The sequence below is a fragment of the Colobus angolensis genome, unplaced genomic scaffold (genome assembly GCF_000951035.1).
Source record: "Colobus angolensis palliatus isolate OR3802 unplaced genomic scaffold, Cang.pa_1.0 Scaffold317, whole genome shotgun sequence".
In the NCBI taxonomy this organism is placed as follows: domain Eukaryota; kingdom Metazoa; phylum Chordata; class Mammalia; order Primates; family Cercopithecidae; genus Colobus; species Colobus angolensis.
The window spans coordinates 1482734-1502767 of NW_012116455.1; the positions used below are offsets into that span (position 1 = coordinate 1482734).

The 20034-nt window shown below is 46.2% G+C and overlaps 3 protein-coding genes across 5 annotated transcripts in view; 2 read left to right on the forward strand and 1 right to left on the reverse strand.

The window, feature by feature from the left end:
- Window positions 1-12445, forward strand: part of POLR3C (polymerase (RNA) III (DNA directed) polypeptide C (62kD)) — a 19759-nt gene extending 7314 nt beyond the window's left edge. For both annotated transcript variants that reach the window (XM_011951277.1, XM_011951276.1), the window contains exons 6-15: window positions 1866-1970; window positions 2096-2188; window positions 5068-5148; window positions 5390-5441; window positions 6143-6203; window positions 6652-6802; window positions 8456-8557; window positions 8657-8706; window positions 9460-9609; window positions 10356-12445. In XM_011951277.1, coding sequence (XP_011806667.1) covers window positions 1866-1970; window positions 2096-2188; window positions 5068-5148; window positions 5390-5441; window positions 6143-6203; window positions 6652-6802; window positions 8456-8557; window positions 8657-8706; window positions 9460-9609; window positions 10356-10437 — 927 coding nt within the window. In that variant the 3' untranslated portion in view covers window positions 10438-12445. The remainder of the gene's footprint in view (window positions 1-1865; window positions 1971-2095; window positions 2189-5067; window positions 5149-5389; window positions 5442-6142; window positions 6204-6651; window positions 6803-8455; window positions 8558-8656; window positions 8707-9459; window positions 9610-10355) is intronic.
- Window positions 12446-13234: 789 nt separating this feature from the next.
- On the forward strand, window positions 13235-16886 carry NUDT17 (nudix (nucleoside diphosphate linked moiety X)-type motif 17). The gene is made up of 8 exons (XM_011951275.1): window positions 13235-13884; window positions 14077-14260; window positions 14493-14518; window positions 14658-14750; window positions 15648-15746; window positions 15992-16128; window positions 16519-16670; window positions 16783-16886. Exons 1-8 carry the CDS (start codon window positions 13693-13695, stop codon window positions 16884-16886), a joined length of 987 nt encoding a protein of 328 aa, XP_011806665.1. The 5' UTR covers window positions 13235-13692.
- Window positions 16887-16928: 42 nt separating this feature from the next.
- The window catches only part of PIAS3 (protein inhibitor of activated STAT, 3), a 14726-nt gene continuing 11620 nt past the window's right edge, over window positions 16929-20034 (reverse strand). For both annotated transcript variants that reach the window (XM_011951273.1, XM_011951274.1), the window contains 5 exons: window positions 19431-19564; window positions 19182-19350; window positions 18864-18997; window positions 18643-18680; window positions 16929-18124 (listed from right to left, as the gene is read on the reverse strand). In XM_011951273.1, coding sequence (XP_011806663.1) covers window positions 17858-18124; window positions 18643-18680; window positions 18864-18997; window positions 19182-19350; window positions 19431-19564 — 742 coding nt within the window. In that variant the 3' untranslated portion in view covers window positions 16929-17857. The remainder of the gene's footprint in view (window positions 18125-18642; window positions 18681-18863; window positions 18998-19181; window positions 19351-19430; window positions 19565-20034) is intronic.

The window sequence follows — 20034 nt, forward strand, 5'->3', positions numbered from 1 at the left end:
TCCCAGCTACTCAGGAAGCTGAGGCAGGAGAATCGCTTGAACCTGGAGGGTGGAGGTTGCAGTGAGCCGAGATTGTGCCACTTCACTCCAGCCTGGGCGAAAGAGCAAAACTCCGTCTCAAAAAAAGAGAGAGAGGGTTCTAGGATAGAGTGACATATTTGGAAATGCACCAATAGTTGAAGCCTGGAGAGCAGATAAAATTACCCAAGTAGAGCGTGTAGAATAAAAAGAAAAGAAAGGTATGGACAGAACCCTGACAAAACACTAGTATTACAGGTGGGATCTGAAAGAGAAATCTGTGGAGACTGAGGAAAGGTGGCCAGAAAGGTTCAAAGTAGCACCAAGAAAAAATGGTGTCAGCCAGGCCCAGTGGCTCACACCTGTAATCCTAACACTTTGGAAGGGCAAGGCTGGCGGATCACTTGAGCCTAGGAGTTTGAGACCATCCTGAGCAACATGGTGAGACCCTGTCTCTACAAAAAATACAAAAATTACCCAAGCATGGTGGCACACACCTGTGGTCCCAGCTACTTGGGAGGCTGAGGTGAGAGGATCACCTGAGCCCAAGGAGGTCAAGGCTACAGTGAGCTACGATCACACCACTGCACTCCAGCCTGGGTGACAAAGACCCTGTCTTTAAAAAGAAAAAAAAAATGGTGTCATAATATCCAAGGAGCCACATAAAGTTTTAAGAAGGAAAAAATGTCCAACCATGTCATATGCTTCCAAAAGGTTAAATAAGATCAGAAGTGGAAAGTATTATTTGAACTTAACAACATAGAGTCCTCAAGGACAATTGTGGAATTTCACTGGAATGCAAGTGACAATTGACATTTCAGTACAATGGTGGAAACGGGTTAAGTAAATCTAGATAAAGATAACAGCTGGGATGGCCAACTGTTTGAGAAGCTTGCCTGTGACAGTAAGGAAAAGGAGAGAAGGCATAGGGTTGAAGGAGAATTCTAGAGTAAAAGAGACTTGGACAGGGTAAAGGCTGATAAGAAGGCGGTAGAGAAGGAAAGCCTGAAGATGTTAGAGGACACGGTAAAATAGAGCTGGATCCCCAAGAATGAATGAGAGAGTAAGATCTGGAATACCAATATGGGCATTAACCTTAGGTAAAAGGAACATTTTTCAGCTGTGATAAAAGTGAGTGAAAATATGAGTTAAGAACAAAAAAGAAAGAAATGTGGTGAGGATGTGCACAGAGCTGAGTAATTTCTGGCTTAGTGGCTTCTATTTTCTCTGTGAAATCAGAGGCAAAGTCATCTGCCAGGAGTGAGAAGGAAGAAGGGTCAAGTTGGAGACTTGAGGGTAATGGATAAGAGTTAAAATAGGGAGAGAAAGGCCGGTCATGGTGGCTCACGCCTGTAATCCCAGCACTTTGGGAGTCCGAGGCAGGCAGATCACCTGAGGTCAGGAGTTCGAGACCAGCCTAGCCAACATTGTAAAACCCCAACTCTACTAAAAATACAAAAATTAGCCTAGCTCAGTGGTGGTTGCCTGTAATCCCAGCTACTTGGTAGACTGAGGCAGGAGAATCGCTTGAACCCAAGAGGCAGAGGTTCCAGTGAGCCGAGATCACGCCACTGCACTCCAGTCTGGGTGACAAGAGCAAAACTCCATTTCAAAAAAAAAAGTAAAATAATAAAATAGGGAGAGAAAGATTGGAGATGAGCTTAGAGAACCTGTTTGAAGTTGAGATTTGTCTAGACACCAATCTACATGACTGAATGATTTTTCTCCAACCAATTTAGTTGTTACTGTGTAGGAAAAGAAATGGTGAACCATTAAATCCAAGCTCCTCACCAGAAAACTTTACATTATATCTAAATGTTTCTCTCTAAATCTTTTCTCTTCCTCAGCCCATTCCAGATGATGGGATTTATTGGCAGGCCAACCTTGACAGATTCCACCAACACTTCCGTGACCAAGCCATTGTGAGTGCAGTCGCTAACCGGATGGACCAGGTAATACCTAAGTGGGTCTGTCATTGGTCATCAGGGACATTTACTTATTTGTCAGATATGGCCATTGGCACAGAGAGCCGGGAGCAGCACTGTGATTTCTGAATTCTAGTTTACTTTTCAAACAGACGAGCAGCGAGATTGTGCGAACCATGCTCCGAATGAGTGAGATTACCACTTCCTCTAGTGCTCCCTTCACCCAGCCATTGTCTTCCAATGAGGTGAGTTTCGTGTTCTTGCGCTAACTTTCTGACAGATTCTTGGGTATTAGCAACGTTTATTATACACAGATCCTGGGTTTGGGTTGAGGTCCGAGCCTTGATAGAGAAGGGCGTTTTGTTTGATGTGGAGCAGGGATTATCTTCAAGTGGTGAGCACTGAAATGTTTGGTCTCTTAGGATCCGGCTTTTAAAAATCGACACTATTCACTTAGTCAAAGTATCTGTTCGTCAAGTACAGCCTATTCCTAATTATTTTAAGAATCCACGATTTGGATTCTGAGAGCCTTGGCATTCAGGACATTATTTGACCCCTTGTATTTAAAATACCGATATCTAATATATCCAATATGTGTTATTTAGATTACTTTCATAGTAATACAGTCATGCACCACTTAACAACAGGGATACATTCTGAGAAATGTGTCGTCAGGAGATTTCATCATTGTGTGAACATCGCAGGGTGTACTTACCTGAACCTAGACGGTGTAGCCCATAGCACATCTAGACCATACGGGATAGCCTATGGCTTCTAGGCTGTAAACCTGTACAGCATGTTACTGTACTGAATACTGTAGGCTCTTGTAATGCAGTGGCATCTGTGTATCTAAACATCTAAACCACAGAAAAGGTACAGTAAAAATATGGTATGAAAAATTAAAAAACTACACCTCTTTAGTGCACTTAACATGAATGGAGCTTTCAGGACTAAAAGTTGCCCTGCGGGAGTCAGTGAATGAATGGCAAATGTGAATGTGAAGGTCTACATACTTAGGCTACACTGTATTTATTAAAAACAGTAACAGGCTGGGCGGGGTGGCTCACGCCTGTAATCCTAGCACTTTGGGAGGCCGAGGCTGGTGGATTGCTGGAGCTCAGGAGTTCGAGACCAGCCTGGGCAACATGGTGAAACCCATCTACTAAAATACGAAAGAAAAAAACAATTAGCCAGGCATGGTGGCGTGCACCTGTGGTCCCAGCTACTCAGGAGGCTGAGGCAGGAGTTTCGCTTGAACCCAGGAGGCAGAGGTTACAGTGAGCCAAGATCATGCCACTGCACTCCAGCCTCACCACAAACGTGAGTAATGTGTTTCACAGCAGCATTGTGCAATGATGTTACAACAGCTACGAAATCACAAAACAGTAGGAATTTTTCAGCTCCAGTATAATCTTATGGGACCACAGCTGTACATGGTCCGTTGTTGACTAAAATGTTTTGTGGTGCATGACTATATTTACTTAAATATTCCTATATTTTTATATTGTTTATTTTAAAGTCCTACAGCCAGGTGTAATAACTCACACTTGTAATCCTAGAACTTTGGGAGGTTGAGGCAGAAGGATCCCTTGAGGCCAGGAGTTCAAGACCAACCTGGGCAACATGGCAAGACCAGACCCCCGTCTCTACAAAAAATTTTTTTAAAAAAATTAGTTGGGTGTGATGCCACATGCCTATAGTCACAGCTATTCGAGAGGCTGAGGCAGGAGGATTGCTTGAGCCCAGGAGTTTGAGCTTGCAGTGAACTGTGATCATGCCACTGCACTACAGCTTAAACAACAGAGCAAAACCCTATTTCAAAAAAAAAAAGGCCGGATGCAGCACCTCACACGTATAATTCCAGCACTTTGGGAGGCTGAGGCAGGCAGATCACCTGAGGAGTTCAAGACCAGCGTAATCCAACATGGTGAACCTCATTTCTACTAAAAATACAGAAATTAGCCAGGCATGGTGGTGGGCGCCTGTAGTCCCAGCTACTTGGGAGGCTGAGGCTAGAGAATCACTTGAACCCAGGAGTGGGAGGTTGCAGAGAGCTGAGATCGCACCACTGCATTCCAGCTTGGGAGACAGAGTGAGACTCTGTCTCAAAAAAAATAGTTTGATATGTATCTTTATTCAGACCTTGCATACTCTAACATATGTGTGGGTGTATGTATTGTTTAACCCCAAAATGGGACTATTCATACTGGCTTGGCTTTTTTTTTTTTCTTTCATTTTTTTGTGACAGAGTCTCACTCTTTCACCCAGGCCAGAGTACAGTAGCATGATCTCAGCTCACTGCAACCTCCATCTCCTGGGTTCAAGGCATTCTCCTCATCCTCCCGAGTAGCTGGGATCACAGACACACACCACCACACCAGGCTAAATTTTGTATTTTTAGTAGAGACAGGGTTTCACTATGTTGGCCAGGCTGATCCTCGAACTCCTGACCTCAAGTGATCCGCCCACCTCGGCCTCTCAAAGTGCTGGGGTTACAAAGGCGTGATCCACCGCACCCAACCTATTCATATTGTTCTATAACTTGTTTTTTTATATGACAGTGTATGTAAAACTTTTCATGTCAGTTTCTATAGATCTGTCTCACTCTTCATAATGACTGTATCATATTCCACTTAATGGCGATGCTATATTTTAGTGTACTCCTCAGTACTGGTCATTTGGGCGTTTCTAGTTTTTTACTCTTACAAACAATCCTGCTATGAATATTTTTGGACAGTTTTGTGATAAAATTGAAACTTTTTTTTTTTTTTGAGACGGAGTTTCGCCCTTGTAGCCCAGGCTAGAGTGCAATGGCACAATCTCGGCTCACTGCAACCTCTGCCTTCCAGGTTCAAGCGATTCTCCTGCCTCAGCCTCCCAAATAGCTGGAATTACAGGCATGCACCACCACATCCAGCTAATTCTGTATTTTTACTAGAGACAGGGTTTCACCATGTTGGTCAGGCTCTCCAACTCTTGACCCAAAGTGATCCACCTGCCTCAGCCTCCCAAAGTGCTGGGATTATAGGTGTTAGCCACTGCGCCCAGCCTAAAACATCTTTATTTCAGTAAAGTCAGGAGTTCTAAGTTCCCACACTCATTTTAAGTGTCTTTTGCTCCATAGATCTTCAGATCCCTACCTGTAGGCTATAACATCTCTAAGCAAGTTCTTGATCAGTATCTCACTCTGCTGGCAGATGATCCAGTAAGTCTGTTTTTGCTTTTTTTCTTTTTTCTTTAGTCTGTACTGTTGATAATTTACTTCTGCACTGATATCTAGTATCATTCTCCTGTAGAGTTATTCTCTACCTAGCCAGCCCAGACAATTTCTCCACATCATTTGATGGGAGGGCTACCTGCTGCAGACTTTTGGTCAGATTTGTTCCATTGGAAACAGAATCACTGGACTTTTCCATTCAGTTAACACTCTCTCTTTTTCTTAATAGCTAGAGTTTGTTGGAAAGTCTGGCGACAGTGGTGGAGGAATGTATGTCATCAGTATCCTTACCAGTTATTTCCTTAGAGTCAGGCAGCCTGACCTATAAATCAGAATGGTGCCTTAGGAAAGAAAGATTTGGTAATGTTTATTACACTAAATAAGTTAGAAAATTGAAGTTATTGTTAAATAAATAAATTTTTCTATTAATTTCCAGTGAACTGCATTGATGATAAAGAAGTAAAAAGAAGCCAGGCATAGTGGCTCACACCTGTAATCCTAGGACTTTGGGAGGCTGAGGCAGGCGAATTGCATAAACCCAGGAGTTCAAGATCAGCTAAGCAACATGGCAAAACCTCATCTCTACAAAAAATACAAAAACTAGCCAGATGTAATGATGCATGCTTGTAGTCCAGCTCCTCAGGAGGCTGAGGTGGGAGGATCGCTTGAGCCCAGGAGACAGGGGTTGCTGCTGAGATGATGCCACTGTACTCCAACCTGGGTGACAGAGTGAGACCCTGTCTCAAAAAAAAGAAGTAAAAAGGACTTTTAATCAGCCAAATTGTAGTTAAGCAAAACCCTTACTTAAACACTTGTATTAAAGTTTTGGAATATTTATGTACCATAACTGAAACCATAAATTATAACATGAAAAGCAAAATAGCTTTAAAATTTAATTATAAATTAGAAACTTAGGCATAAAACTCAGATCACAATAACTAGGCCAAAACATTACTGAGTGACCTTAATTCTCTACATAAAGACCTCCATAAGGCATTAGCATCCCTAGCCACAGCCACTCTGGAGTCTGTCGTACAGGAGAGGTAAGGGGGACACTGGGTTTGGGATCACATACTTCCTATCCCCAATGAAGTAATTTGATCATTATGTAAGCAACCAATATAACCACACCTTGGCACACTTTGCCCCATTTTTTCACTGGACTCCTATGGATCGCATTAATACTGCTCTTTACCCTAAAATAACCTACTGTTTAATTCCAATTAACCAGCCTCCCTAAAGCCTTTGCTTTACAAATGTAGGAACTGTGGCACTCAAATGAGTTAGCAGTTGGTGACTGCCTTATGATTAACATCAGTTGGTGATGCCTTAACATCACCAGCCTATGGAGCTGTAGAATAATTTTCTGATAACTGTTCCTTTCTGGTCCTGGCTCCACACATGGAATAGAACAACCACCCCATCTATGACTTGGAACTAAAGCTAATCTTCTGTGTTAGCGTGCCATTTGCTTTCTTCATTCCTTTCCAGATTTGGGTCTCGCTGTGCTAGAATATTCCGTCTAGTTTTGCAGAAGAAACACCTAGAGCAGAAGCAAGTGGAAGACTTTGCAATGATTCCTGCAAAGGAGGCAAAGGATATGCTATATAAGATGCTCTCAGAAAATTTCATGTCACTCCAGGTAACCAACTAAGGGTGTAATAATTGCCAACCAGCAATGCTGGCCTAGGGTGAGAGAAACTTCTTAGGGAAACATACTGAACCCCCAAGCAAACTCTGTATCCAGCTCTGAGACAGAAAAACATGATTCACAGAGACGGAGCAAGCACTTGGAGGATAATGTGGGGCCTTAACTGCCCTAGTAAGAAAGAGGCAGCCCGGCACAGTGACTCACGCCTGTAATCCCAGCACTTTGGGAGGCCAAGGTGGGCAGATCACTTGAGGTCAGGAGTTCGAGACCAGCCTGGCCAACATGGTGTAACTCCGTCTCTACTAAAATACAAAACCATTAGCTGGGACTGGTGGCATGCGCCTATAATCCCAGCTACTCGGGAGGCTGAGGCAGGAAGGAGAATCTTTTGAACCCGAGAGGAGGAGGTTGCAGTGAGCCGAGATCGAGCCACTGCACTCCAGCCTGAGCGACAGAGTGAGACTCTGTCTCAAAAAAAAAAGAGGCACAGCCAGGACGTCACCCCAAACCCATCCTGCCTTTTTTTTTCTCTTCTATTTCTGTCCTTCCTTAAGCCTTAATTCTGTAATAGTTTAAATTTATCAACACATCTAACTGAGTCTGCAGGGCTATGTAGTAGACCCTATGAGTAAATAGAATGGATTTTGGAGTCAGATTAGAGCTCTGCTTTACCCAGTTACATTAAGCAAGTTACATTTTTCCCATCTATAAAACAGTGATGGATGGTGATAATAAAAATAATATGGTTGCCAGGCGTGGTGGCTTATTCCTGTAATCCCAGCACTTTGGGAGGCCTTGGTGGATGGATCACTTGAGGTCAGGAGTTCAAGACCAGCCTGGCCAACCTGGTGAAACCCTGTCTCTACTAAAAATACAAAAATTAGCTGGGTGTGGTGGCGTGTGTCTGTAATCCCAGCTACTCAGGAGACAGGAAGGAGAATTGCTCAAACCCAGGAGGCAGAGGTTACAGTGAGCCAAGATTGCACTACTGCACTCCAGCCTGGGCAAAAGAGCAAGACTCCATCTCAAAAATAATAATAATATGGTTTTCTGTGAAGATCTAATAGAATTTACCTGGCACATAGAGTTGCTCAGTAAATGTTAGTTGCCTTCCCTTTCTTCCCCAGCTCAGGATGCTGACAGTCATATGAAAAAACAGGGAAGCCCAGCTCTCCATTTGACTAATTATGACATAAACCACAGAGACTGGGTCGAGCACAACTGTAATCTCAGCACTTTGGGAAGCCAAGGCAGGATGCTCATTTGAGCCCAGGAATTCAAGACCAGCCTGGGCAATATAGTGAGACCATGTCTCCCCCACCCCCAAAAAATTAAAAAAGTAGCCGAACATGGTGGTGCATGCCTGTAGTTCTGGCTACTCGGGAGGCTGAGGTGGGAGGATTGCTTGAGCCGGAGGTAGAAGTTGCAGTAAGCCGATACCACGCCACCGCACTCCATCATAGGTAACAGAGCAAAACCCAGTCTCTAAACAAATAAATAAACAAACATAGGTACTGAATGACTAGGAAACAGGAAAGTGTAAGTAAAAAAGAGGGCTGAGTAACTCCAGGTGGAATGAGTGTGTACTTTGCCAGTTCTAAAACAGTATAATTTCTGTTATTTTTCTTTCTATTGGACAAATAGGAAATTCCCAAAACACCAGACCATGCCCCATCCAGGACCTTCTATTTATATACTGTGAACATCCTGTCAGCTGCCCGAATGTTGTTGCACAGGTGCTATAAGGTAACTCCACACGGACAAGTCCCCCTCATATGCCCACTTCGCCCTGAGCTGCTGAAATAGAACTATGTACATTCCTTGGTCTGTCTTCTCTTTCCTCAGAGCATAGCCAACCTGATAGAAAGGAGGCAATTTGAAACCAAAGAGAATAAGTAAGTAACATTTTCAGCTGAGTTATTTACATTTTTCAAAGTCAAGGGCCTAAGGGGGGAATTTCCTTTAGAAATAGGAACTAATAGATGCTGGGCCTGGCAGGGTGGCTCACGCCTGTAATCCCAGCATTTTAAGAGGCTGAGGCAGGTGGATCACTTGAGGTCAGGAGTTTGAGACCAACCTGGCCAACATGGTGAAACCCTGTCTTCACTAAAAATACAAAAATTAGCTGGGTGTGGTGGCGGGCATCTATAGTCCTAGCTACTTAGGAGGCTAAGGCAGGAGAATCACTTAAACCACTGAGTGGAGCTTGCAGTGAGCCAAGATCATGCCACTGCACTCCAGCCTGGGCAACAGAGTGACGTTCCATCTCAAAAAAAAATTTTTTTTTGAGAAATAGGAACCAACAGAGATAGCAACCAGTCTACTTGCATTGAATCATTGGCTTAGATTAGTATAAATCATGCATTAGTCTACACTTTTCTAACATGCTCCCAGTGAAACAATTTTTCAGATTAAATTTATGAGAAACGTACAAACACACCAAACTTTAAGTGCAAATGAGAGGCAGTAAGAATTTCAGGAGTAAAGTTATATTTCCCAATAAGTTTGTAGAAAATGTCCTTAGAAGGTAACATTATCTACTTTGACCAGGAAAATGGTAAAAGGGTGGTGGGCTGTGCCTCAGACATACGTGGTAAGAGAATCTCCCAGGTTAGGGAACATGTTTCAGAGTTGTGTTTGTTTGACAGGCGTCTACTAGAAAAGTCTCAGAGGGTAGAAGCCATCATTGCATCTATGCAGGCTACAGGTGCAGAGGAAGCACAGTTACAAGAAATAGAGGAGATGATCACAGCTCCTGAACGTCAGCAGCTAGAGACCCTGAAACGTAATGTCAACAAGTAAGCATCACAAACTTCAGACCTACATTTCAAAATACTATCCAGAAAATCCATTTTGACATCTGTAACCCTCCAACTTAGCACGAGCAAACCTAAACTCACTGTCTTCTCTAGCTACTGAACAGAATGTAATCCACCTATTTTTGTAAACTAGCAGTTCTGAAGATGTTCTCAGCTTCTTCTCTATCACCATATATACTCTCTTGTTCATCAAGTACTGGTAAATTTTTTTTAAGAGGGGATTTTTGGCTGTGTTACCCAGACTGGCCTTGAACTCCTAGGTTCAAACAGTCTTCCTGCTCAGCCTCCCAAGTAGCTGGGACTACAGGCAAGTGCCACTGCACTGGCTTAATTTTACTTCAGTAATGTGTCTCAAATCTGGCCTTTCTAAGTATTTTTTTGGATGCTAGGTTAGTGGTTGCTTATTTCATTTTTGGATTGTTCATTGCTAGTGTTATACAAAAACAACCAACTTTTGTGTTGTGATTTTGTATCCCACAACAATTAAGACTACCCTCCCCCAGGACAGAGGCTCTGTATTTTGCATTCTTAGCAGTTTCCATGGTGTCTGGCACATAAAAGATGCTTGGCAAATGGCAAAATGATCTACTGGTTCTCCTGCTTTCTTTCCATCCACTCTCAGGGGTAACCAAGCAGTTATCCATGGCCACACCCACCCTAGCCTCTAATCTTAAATATGCTAATGAACATTCAGTCTAGGCAAATGCTTTTACTTTTTCACTCAGGTTGGATGCCAGTGAGATCCAGGTGGACGAAACCATCTTCCTGCTGGAGTCTTACATTGAGTGCACCACGAAGAGACAGTGATCCAGAAGAAGCATCTTCCTCAAAAGATCTGGCGGGGGATGGAAAGCAAAATAAAGGAAGTGCCTGGATGCATTATTTGCAGTGGGATAAGTTGCAGATTCTTCAACTAAACCCCCCTCTCTATCCCCTGCAGCCCAGGATACACCTGAAAGAATTTGGCATATTTAGATCCATTGCTATAATTTCCCCTCATCAAATCTTGGCACTGGGAAGAACCTTAAATCAACAGGATTAATCATCTATCAGATGCATCTGTATCCATAAAGAAGTCACCCACACCTATGGTTACCTACATCCCTGGCAGTAGGAAACTTCTTCCTAAGAAGTTAATTTTATTTTCAAATGTCTATGCCTGTTCTTTATTTTGTTGAGATAGATAGATAAGATAGATAGATAAGATAAGATAGATAAGGTAAGACAGAAAATTTGTTGTTGAGACAGGATCTCACTCTGTCACCCAGTCTGGGGTATAATAGTGCAATCACAGCTCCCTGCAACCTGGACCTCCTGAGCTCAAGCGTCCTTGCATGTCAGCCTCTGGAGCAGCTGGGACTACAGGCATGCACCACACATACCTGGCTAATGTTTTCTTTTCTTTTTTTTTTTTTTTTTTGTAGAAACGGGGCCTCCCTGTGTTGCCAGGCTGATGAACTAATTTCTAACACACACACACTGTAGGGAATGTGAAAGACTATCACAGAGTAGAAGAAAAAGTTATTTTGAGGGTTAGCAGGTGGACTGTCCCAAGCCGTCACACTAGAATCTGTGGACTGAAGCCACATTTGCCAGCTCCAGGCTTCTAACACATCTGAAACTACGTAGAACAGCTAGCCCAATGCCTGGCATATGATAAGCATACAGTAAATGAGTGCCTTCCTCTTCTTCATGGTTCCTTAAAACTGGCAACGCTAAATTGTCTCTCTCAGTATCATGGATATAATTTGTCCCAGCAGCTTTAATTCATTTAAAGCAGTTAAATGTTGTTTTATAATATTTTCAGTTTGGTCTCACCAATGTGTTTTCTAATTCTTTAAACACTTGAGTGCCAAACAATTGCCAGCCGCCATACTAAACACAACATACAAAGAGATAAGACACCATCTCTGCCCTCAAGCCAATCACCATCATTTACTAAGCACCTGTTTTGTGGTAAGTACTGGGGTAAGCCTTGGAGGTATAAAGATTAATAAATTTTGAGCATACCGTCTAGTAGGAGGAGACAAGTACATAAGTACCAGGAAGTATTGGAGGTGCCACAGTAGAAGAGTAAACACTATGTACAGAGAGGCCAGAAAGGGAAAAGGGTCAGGCAGGAAAGGGAACACAGAGAAAGTGACAATGCATAGTTTGAAAGATGAGGATGCTTTATTTGCAAACTATCTTAACAAGGGATTAATAACCAGAATACACAAGGAGCTCAAACAATAGCAAAAAGAACAAATAATCCAACTTAAAAATAGCCAAAAGATCTGAATAGGTATTTTCAAAAGAAGATATACAAATGGCCAACAGATATATCAAAAAATGTTCAACACTAATCAGAGAAACGGAAATCAAAATCACACTGAGATATCATCTCACCCCAATTAGTTACTTTTACCAAGCAGAAAGAATGAATGCTAGTGAGGATGTGGAAAAAGGAGAGCCCTGCCTGGTACACTATTGGGAATGTAAATTGGTACAGCCACCATGGAAGACTACAGAGGTTCCTCAAAAAACTAAAAATAGATCTGTATACTCCAGCAATTCCACTACTGGGTATATATCTCTCTCCAAAAGGAAAGAAATCAATATATCAAAAAGATACCTGCACTCCCATGTTTATTGCAGCACTATTCACGATAGCCAAAACATGGAATCAACCTAAGTGCCCATCAATAGATAAAAGGCTAAAGAAAATGTATCTATTATTCAGCCAGAAGAATGAATGAAATCCTGTCATTAGCAGCAACATGGATGGAGTTAGAGGTCATTATGTTAAGTAAAATAAACCAAGCACAGAAACAAATATTGCATGTTCTCTCTCACATGGGAGCTAAAAACGTGGATCTCAAGAAAATGGAGAATAGATTGGTATTACCAGAAGCTAGGAAGGATGGGGAGGATGAAGAGAGGTTGATTAGTGGGCACAGATAATACAGTTTGAAGAAATAAGACCTAGTGTTGGATAGATGAGCAGAGTGGCATAGTTATTAATTTACTGTACATTTCAAAACAGCTAAAAGAGAATAATTTTGATGGTGGCTCAATCCTATAATCCCAACACACTGGGAGGATCAGCTGAAGCCAGGAGTTCAAGAACAGCCTGGGCAACATAGTGAGATTTCATCTTTACAAAAAATTTAAAAATTAGCCAGGTGTGGTAGTGTGCACCTGTAATCCCAGCTACTCAGGAGGCTGAGGCAGGAGAATCGCTTGAACCAGGGAGGTGGAGGTTGCAGTGAGCCGAGATCGCGCCACTGTATTCCAGCCTGGGTGACAGAGCAAGACTCCGTCTCAAAAAAAGAAAAAAAGCCAGGTGTTGTGGTGGGTGCCCTGTAATCCCAGCTACTTGGGAAGCTAAAGCACCAGAATCGCTTCAACCCAGGAGATGGAGGTTGCAGTGAGCTGGGATCACGCCAGTGCACTCCAGTCTGGGCAGTGGTGTGAGACTCTCAAAACGAAACATCACTCTGGCAGCACTGTAGAGAATGAACTAGTAGGAGCAAGACTATTTGGAGACTTGCAATAATATTTCAGGCAAAATATGAGGAAGGCTTAAACTAGGGCAATGAATGAAGGCTGGAGAGAACATGGGTTTGAGGAAGTTTAAGGAGATAGCATCTGCATACTTGGTTGCCATTTGGGTGAAGTGAAAGAAGGAGAAGTGGTATCGAAAATGTTATTTGGCGTGTTTCGCTTGGAGATAATGAATTCAAAGTGATGCCTGCTGTAACAGGTGTGCACAGTGCTGTAGAGGGTGCTTACAGTTCAGCTTAGGGCTGGTAGGAAGTAACATGTGAGTCCTGAAGTCAGTCGGTCTGGGGGTCATTGTCCTAAACAGAGAAGATAGGAAGGAAATAGGAGCTGAGCATTTAGAGGTATTCTTTGTGGTTTAATATTATACCCATGGGTCATCCTCAAAAGATGTGCCCGGATTTCCCGGGGACTTTCGGAAACCCCGCTACCTTCCGACCCCGCAGAACGCTCCAAGGGGAAGCGTCGCTAGACCACCAGAGGGCGCCAGGCGGGCCGCAGTGACCCCAGAGTCGCGTTATGGCCGCGGCGCGGGTACAGCTGCTCCTGTCCGGGCGTCCGGAGTCGGTGAGCTTCGCACGGAGTGTGTGTGGCCTCCTGGGAGCCGGGCCAGGGCTCGGGCCATGGCCCATTCACTGCAGCTTGAAGCGAGGACGGCTTGTCCTCTCGAGCAGGCCCTTCCCAGGCGCCTCCGCTAGGCTTCCGCTCCAGGTCAGCAGAAAGGGGCCCCAGAGTCGGGGGGGGGGGGGCAGTGAAGGGCCGAAGACTGGGACTGAAATCGGGTGGGAACTGGCGGCGAGGACCCCGCCTCCAACGCGCAGGGTAGCCCCATTTTTGAAAGTCACGCCCACCCAGTGCCGCCCCACTTCTGAAGCCTTAACCCAGCTGGATTCCTTCTGCCAGCGACCCCCTTTCTGCCCTTTTGCGGCCCTGCACGAGCGGCCCAGGGTTCCTGGGGCTGAGCTGCCCACAGATCGAGGTGTGGACCTGGGTGTGGCCATCATTCTGCAGTCCAGCGACAAGACCGTCTTGCTGACCAGAAGGGCACGCACCCTCAGTATTTCCCCCAACCTCTGGGTACCCCCGGGTGAGTATTCTGGGGACAAGGCCCCACGTACAGAAAAGAAATTTGCCCTTTCCCCGCAACAATGTTTTCCCCAGTCTCAAAAGGATAAAGTGGGCCCCAAAATGTGGCATCTTCATAGCCACAAGTGACTGCAACTCCGTGTCCACTGGAGGGGAGAGAAATGTCAACAGTGAGTGGGCGGTCCCTGGTCAAGACCACCACCATTCACCTATTGGCCCCGCTGTTGTTGCAGGTGGGCACGTGGAACTTGAGGAGGAGGTAACCAGTCAGCTGATCCAACCTGAGCCACCAGACTCATGCCTAGGACCACCTTGGGTGTGGGCTGAGGGAGGGGCAGGCAGAAGGACTTGGAGGAATCAGGCACTGGCCAATCTGATGTGTCCTCTCTGACTCCCAGCTGCTGGACGGAGGGCTTCGAGAACTTTGGGAAGAGTGTGGACTACACCTGCCCCAGGGCCAGTTCTCTTGGGTCCCTCTGGGTTTATGGGAGGTGAGACAAGGAGCTGGGAGAAGCCCCTCCATATTTAACCAACAGACCTCAACAACTACCCACCAAAGTCCATAGATCAGCCCCTACCTGCCTTGGCTACAAGGGCAACAATAGCACATAAGTGAGCTGGAGTCCCCAAATCCATAACCCTCACCCATGTCCCTAGTGTGTCATCCATACCATCCATGCCCTCAGCTTTTGGCCACCATTTTGTTTCACCCTAAAGCTGTATTAACAAAGTCTCAAAAAGTGACAGAAAGGGCCGGGTGTGGTGGCTCACACCTGTAATCCCAGCACTTTGGGAGGCCGAGGTGGGCGGATCACGTGAGGTCAGAAGTTCGAGACCAGCCTGGACAACATGGCAAAACCCCGTCTCTACTAAAAATACAAAAATTAGCTGGGCGTGGTGGCAGGTGCCTGTAATCCCAGCTACTCTGGAGGCTGAGGCTGGAGAATCGCTTGAACCCAAGAGGCAGAGGTTGCAGTGAGCCAAGATAACGCCACTGCACGCCAGCCTGGGTGACAAGAGCGAAACTCTGTCTAAAAAAAAAAAAGGAGGCCGGGCGCGGTGGCTCAAGCCTGTAATCCCAGCACTTTGGGAGGCCAAGATGGGCGGATCACGAGGTCAGGAGATCGAGACCATCCTGGCTAACACGGTGAAACCCCGTCTCTACTAAAAAATACAAAAACTAGCTGGGCGAGGTGGCGGGCGCCTGTAGTCCCAGCTACTCTGGAGGCTGAGGCAGGAGAATGGCGGGAACCCGGGAGGCGGAGCTTGCAGTGAGCCGAGATCACGCCGCCGCACTCCAGCCTGGGCAACAGAGCAAGACTCTGTCTCAAAAAAAAAAAGGAAAAAAGTGACAGAAAGTTCTCACTTTTGCTGTTTTCTTTTCCTAGTCTGCCTACCCTCCTAGGCTGAGCTGGGGTTTACCCAAATACCATCACATTGTTCTGTATCTACTCGTGATCTCCCAGGAATCACAGCAGCAGCTGCAGGTAGGGCTGGCAGTGAGGGAAGGAAACAGGGCTCAGGGGAGCCCAAGCAACCTGGTTCTGCCTGTGACTGGGAGCTGGGCAGCAGGGGTTGGGGGAGGGGGGTGGTGGTCAGAGATAACCAAGAATATGCAATACCCTTTCCCCTTGCGCCTGCCTTCCTCCATGAAAACTGCAGGTAGGTTTTGATCACGAACAGGCATCCCAGGGAGAGGCAATGACTGAGGGGTCATCATGTCTGACCCCAGGCCCGGATCCAACCAAACCCAAGTGAGGTGAGCGCCCTTATGTGGCTGACACCAGATGTAGCTGCTGCAGTGGCTGCCACAGAGGATGGGACAGAGACACCCAGACTTCTCCCCCAGGACCTACCACCCTCTGTCCTGTAAGTAAGAGCTTCTCCCTCAGCCTCTAATACACCAGCATATTCATGTTGAGAAGTACAGCATCTATCCTCTCCTCAGGATGGAATTTGGTGGTGTGGGGAGATTTAAAGAGAGTGGGTCAGGTGATAATTAAGAAGGTCCATGAGATCTAAGACACTGACCATCAAACCCCAAGGATTCGTGCTCTAACTGGCTAGCACTGAAGGTCTAAGTGTCAGTTCTAACAGAGGGGCAAGTCATTTAACCCTCCTTGAACCTGTTTCCTTTCTGCAAATGAGATCAACACCCACCACCTCCTGTGGTAGTTGGGAGGATTCGGGAACCTCACATACATGTAAGTTCTTTGTAAGCTACAAGGCACAGCCCCAACAGGAGTTGTCACTATGCAGTGCACTGGAACTAGAAGAGGATGGAAGAGCCCGACCTCTGGTCCTGCCCATGTCCACCCTGCTGCGGATGATCCCAACCATGGCAGAGGGCAAAGAGAGAGTCAGCACTGGAACCAAGTTTGCCCTCAGGCTCTGGCTGCAACATCTGGGCAGGTAAAAGTGAAAAAGGACTGGAGAGCTCCACAGTACTGGGCTGGAATGGTCCAGTTTTTACAGGCATGCGGGAAAGGAAGGAAGGACAGCCTCGCTGGGATTTCCTCCATGGAACACCCCCACCGTGTAAAAGTGCAGCTCACCTGGACCCAGGGCCAGCAAAGGAAGAATGGAACATGGACCCTCTTCCCCCAAACCAGGGGTCTGGAAAGTGAAGTGTAAAATCCCCTCCCTAGCCCATCTCCGTGACACTCACAGAACATTCACAACCTTTATTATGGGTGAGAGCTTCACTACAACTTTGGGAATAAAAAGTAAAATTACAACATAGGTCCCAGGCCTTGGACGAGCCTGAAAAAGAGGATTGGGAAGGAGGGCACAGGGTCCTCCCACCTCCCTGGAAAGGTGCAGAATGAGCCAGGCCTAACCACAGGGCCATGAGCCTCTAGAAGCTTAGGGCAGAATAAGAAACACTGTGAACTTAAATATATAAATAGAGAGAGACCCAAGCAATAGGCCGGGCCTGACTCCCAAACCACTGGGGGATCATGGCTAAGGCCTTACATCCTCCTCTTTCATACTGGAGTAGGAGGCAGGGGAAGTCATCTTTGGAGTATTTTGGTTTTTCTTATTTATGTACAAAAAAATCCACATCCACAATCCAAAATAAAGTTCTCTGTCCATCTCTGAAACTGCCTGTCTCAGTTTTTCCACCTGTCTGTGTGGCCGAAGGGAAGGGAATGGAATGGACATGAAGAGACAATGGATGTGAAGAAGAAATAGAGCCATGGGTTTGGGGGATAAGAAGAGAGAGCATTTGGGTTTCGAGAGGTGCCCCTTTCCCAAGAGGCTCTAGACACAGTTGAGGCTGAGGGTTCAGCCCTTCTCCCAGCTCACATCCCATCCCATTTACCTCCCACTGCCTAGGTTAACATACCCAAAGGAATGTGCCACCATCTAAAGAACATTTCCAAAAACAAACCCCAATGTCCTTAAAAAGAGGTTAAATATTAACCCTTTGGGTGCTGGCCTTGTCAGGCAGAGATGAAGCCAAAAGTAGGCATCTGTGAAGGTCTGTCTGGCCCTTGGCCAGAGCCAGCAGACGGATCAGAGTAGCTGGGGTTGGGACTCCACAGCACACTTGCTCAGTGTTGGGGGACAGTGAAGTTTCCATACTCCAAGGAACTCAGTCCAGGGAAATGATGTCTGACCGACAGCCAGTCAAAGAAGGACCTGAGGGTAGGGGTCCTCCATGCCCCTCCCTCAAGGCCCCCCCAGGGGCCACAATGCTGCTGACACGGCCAGGAGGGGGCGCCGGAGTGGCACTGCGGTGGGAGCTCCCCAACGTGGGGGCCAGTGGGCCCAGAAAGTGAGAAGGGGTCCCTCGGTACTGGAAGAAGTGGCCAAGGGCATCCTGTTCATCTAGTGAGGTGATGACGGAGGGGCCATAGTGCTAGGAATAATCAAGGACATAGTTTAAGATCTCATCCTGACTTCCCCACCTCCCAGTCACTCATCTCAGAAATGCCGTATGGGGGCAATCAACCCCTGTGGATCCCAAGGTATTCTCTGAGAAAGGGGAGAGCCTCTCCCTCTTTCCCCTACTTCCCCACACCCTTCCCCTTTCCCTGCCTTGAGAGAGCTCCTCCAACTTGCTAGGTTCTTGGCTTTGTGGGTGTCTGAAATGTGTGGAATGTCCGGTTAGGGCAGGCATGGTGCTCTAAGTGCACACGGGGGTGGGGGTGAGTAGGCCGGGGCAGAATAGTAACAGGGGATCTAGGAAGGAGGCCTAAGTAGGAATCTCAGGAACTACCAGTGGGGCTGAGGAGGGTAATAAGCTACCTACACCCCACTGCCCTCACAGAAAAGCAGATGTACATCCCCAGAGATCATAAGAGAGGGAGGGGTCCCATCAGTGCCTAGAAAGGAAACTTCAGAGATCTGAGACTTTCTGAAGAAAGAACCACTTACCTGACTCTCTGTCTGAAGAAATGAAAATAAATCTAAACCTGGCAAGAAAAGAAAAATCAAAATCAACCTCCTATCTGACCCCTTTACCACCAAAAGACAAAGCACTTTGGACTGTGGCCCCTTGCAGGAGAAGCAGGAAGCTTTAAGAAGGAACAGGGGTTCTGATGTAGCTCTGGGGAGGGTGTGGCAGTGCAGGGTCCATCTTATGATCCATGTCATACCTTGGATATCGGCTCCCAGTGGGAAGGCAGGTGGGTACTCATGTAGTGGGAGACTGGACAGGAAATCCCCACCCAACGCACCCATGGCAGGGCTCCTTAGCACCGAGGATGGCTGGTGGCCAGACGTCAGGACTCTGTGGGTAGAGAAGAGCTGAGGCAGCCAGCAAACCACAGATGCCCTCACCCAGCTCAGGTCCCCAGGTTCCCCCTCTGTCCCCTCCACATTTCTCTTGCCCCAGGCTTTGTCCAATGATCAGAAAGCATTCCTAACTTCTTCCCCTGTCCCTTTCGCTGTAGATTCAGCCTATTTTCTCATACCCTTTGCTTCCAGGTAGGGCCGGGATGGCAGCTGAGGTGACAGAACAGTGCTTCTTGGTAGGGGGCAGATCCTCCTCATCTGATGAACTTTCTATTGTCAAGTCAATAACTTCGACCTTCTTCTTATTCTCTGATGGATTTCCCTCCTGGACTGGGCTGTACTGGAGGCCTGCGGATATTACGAAGACTATGTCTCAGAGAAGAGGCCATCCAAGATTTAGCTTAGCTGGGGAACAGGGGGTCACTCACCATCCAGCCCATACCCTGGCGGGGGGCAAACCTCAGATGCCTCCTTCTTGGGTTTCATTGGGCACCAGGATCCATCTTCCATGAATTGGATCTCATCACAATCTGAACAGGAACTAAGAATCTCCATAAATAAACTGGGGGAGGAGAGAGATGAAAATTCATGGGGCTGGGAGATGAGTGGAACAGTAGCCAGAGAGTTCTATAACTCACCTTCCTATACCTCAGTTTCCTCATCCGTAAAATAAGGACATTATCCATCCTACTGGACCTCTCTGAGTTGTTGGAATCAAATAACAGAAGGTATGTAAAAGAGCTTTGCAAACTAAGTAACAGGTTTTAAAATAAATACAATCTGAGGCCGGGTAAAGTGGCTCACGCCTGTAATCCCAGCACTTCGGGAGGTAGAGACAGGTGAATCACTTGAGGCTTGGAGTTCAAGACCAGCCTGGCCAACATGGTGAAACCTCATCTCTACTAAAAATACAAAAATTAGCCAGGTGTGGTGGCACATGCCTATAATCCCAGCTACTTGGGAGGCTGAGGCTGGAGAATTGCTTGAACCCAGGAGGCAGAGGTTGCAGTAAGGCTAGATCACGCCACTGTT

Bases quoted from the DNA above. Each gene is read 5' to 3' on its own strand.
- NUDT17 (XM_011951275.1), top strand. From the start codon at position 13,693: ATGGCCGCGGCGCGGGTACAGCTGCTCCTGTCCGGGCGTCCGGAGTCG. The intron at 13,885-14,076 runs GTCAGCAGAAAG...TCCTTCTGCCAG, and splicing joins CCGCTAGGCTTCCGCTCCAG to CGACCCCCTTTCTGCCCTTT. The intron at 14,519-14,657 runs GTAACCAGTCAG...TCTGACTCCCAG, and splicing joins ACGTGGAACTTGAGGAGGAG to CTGCTGGACGGAGGGCTTCG.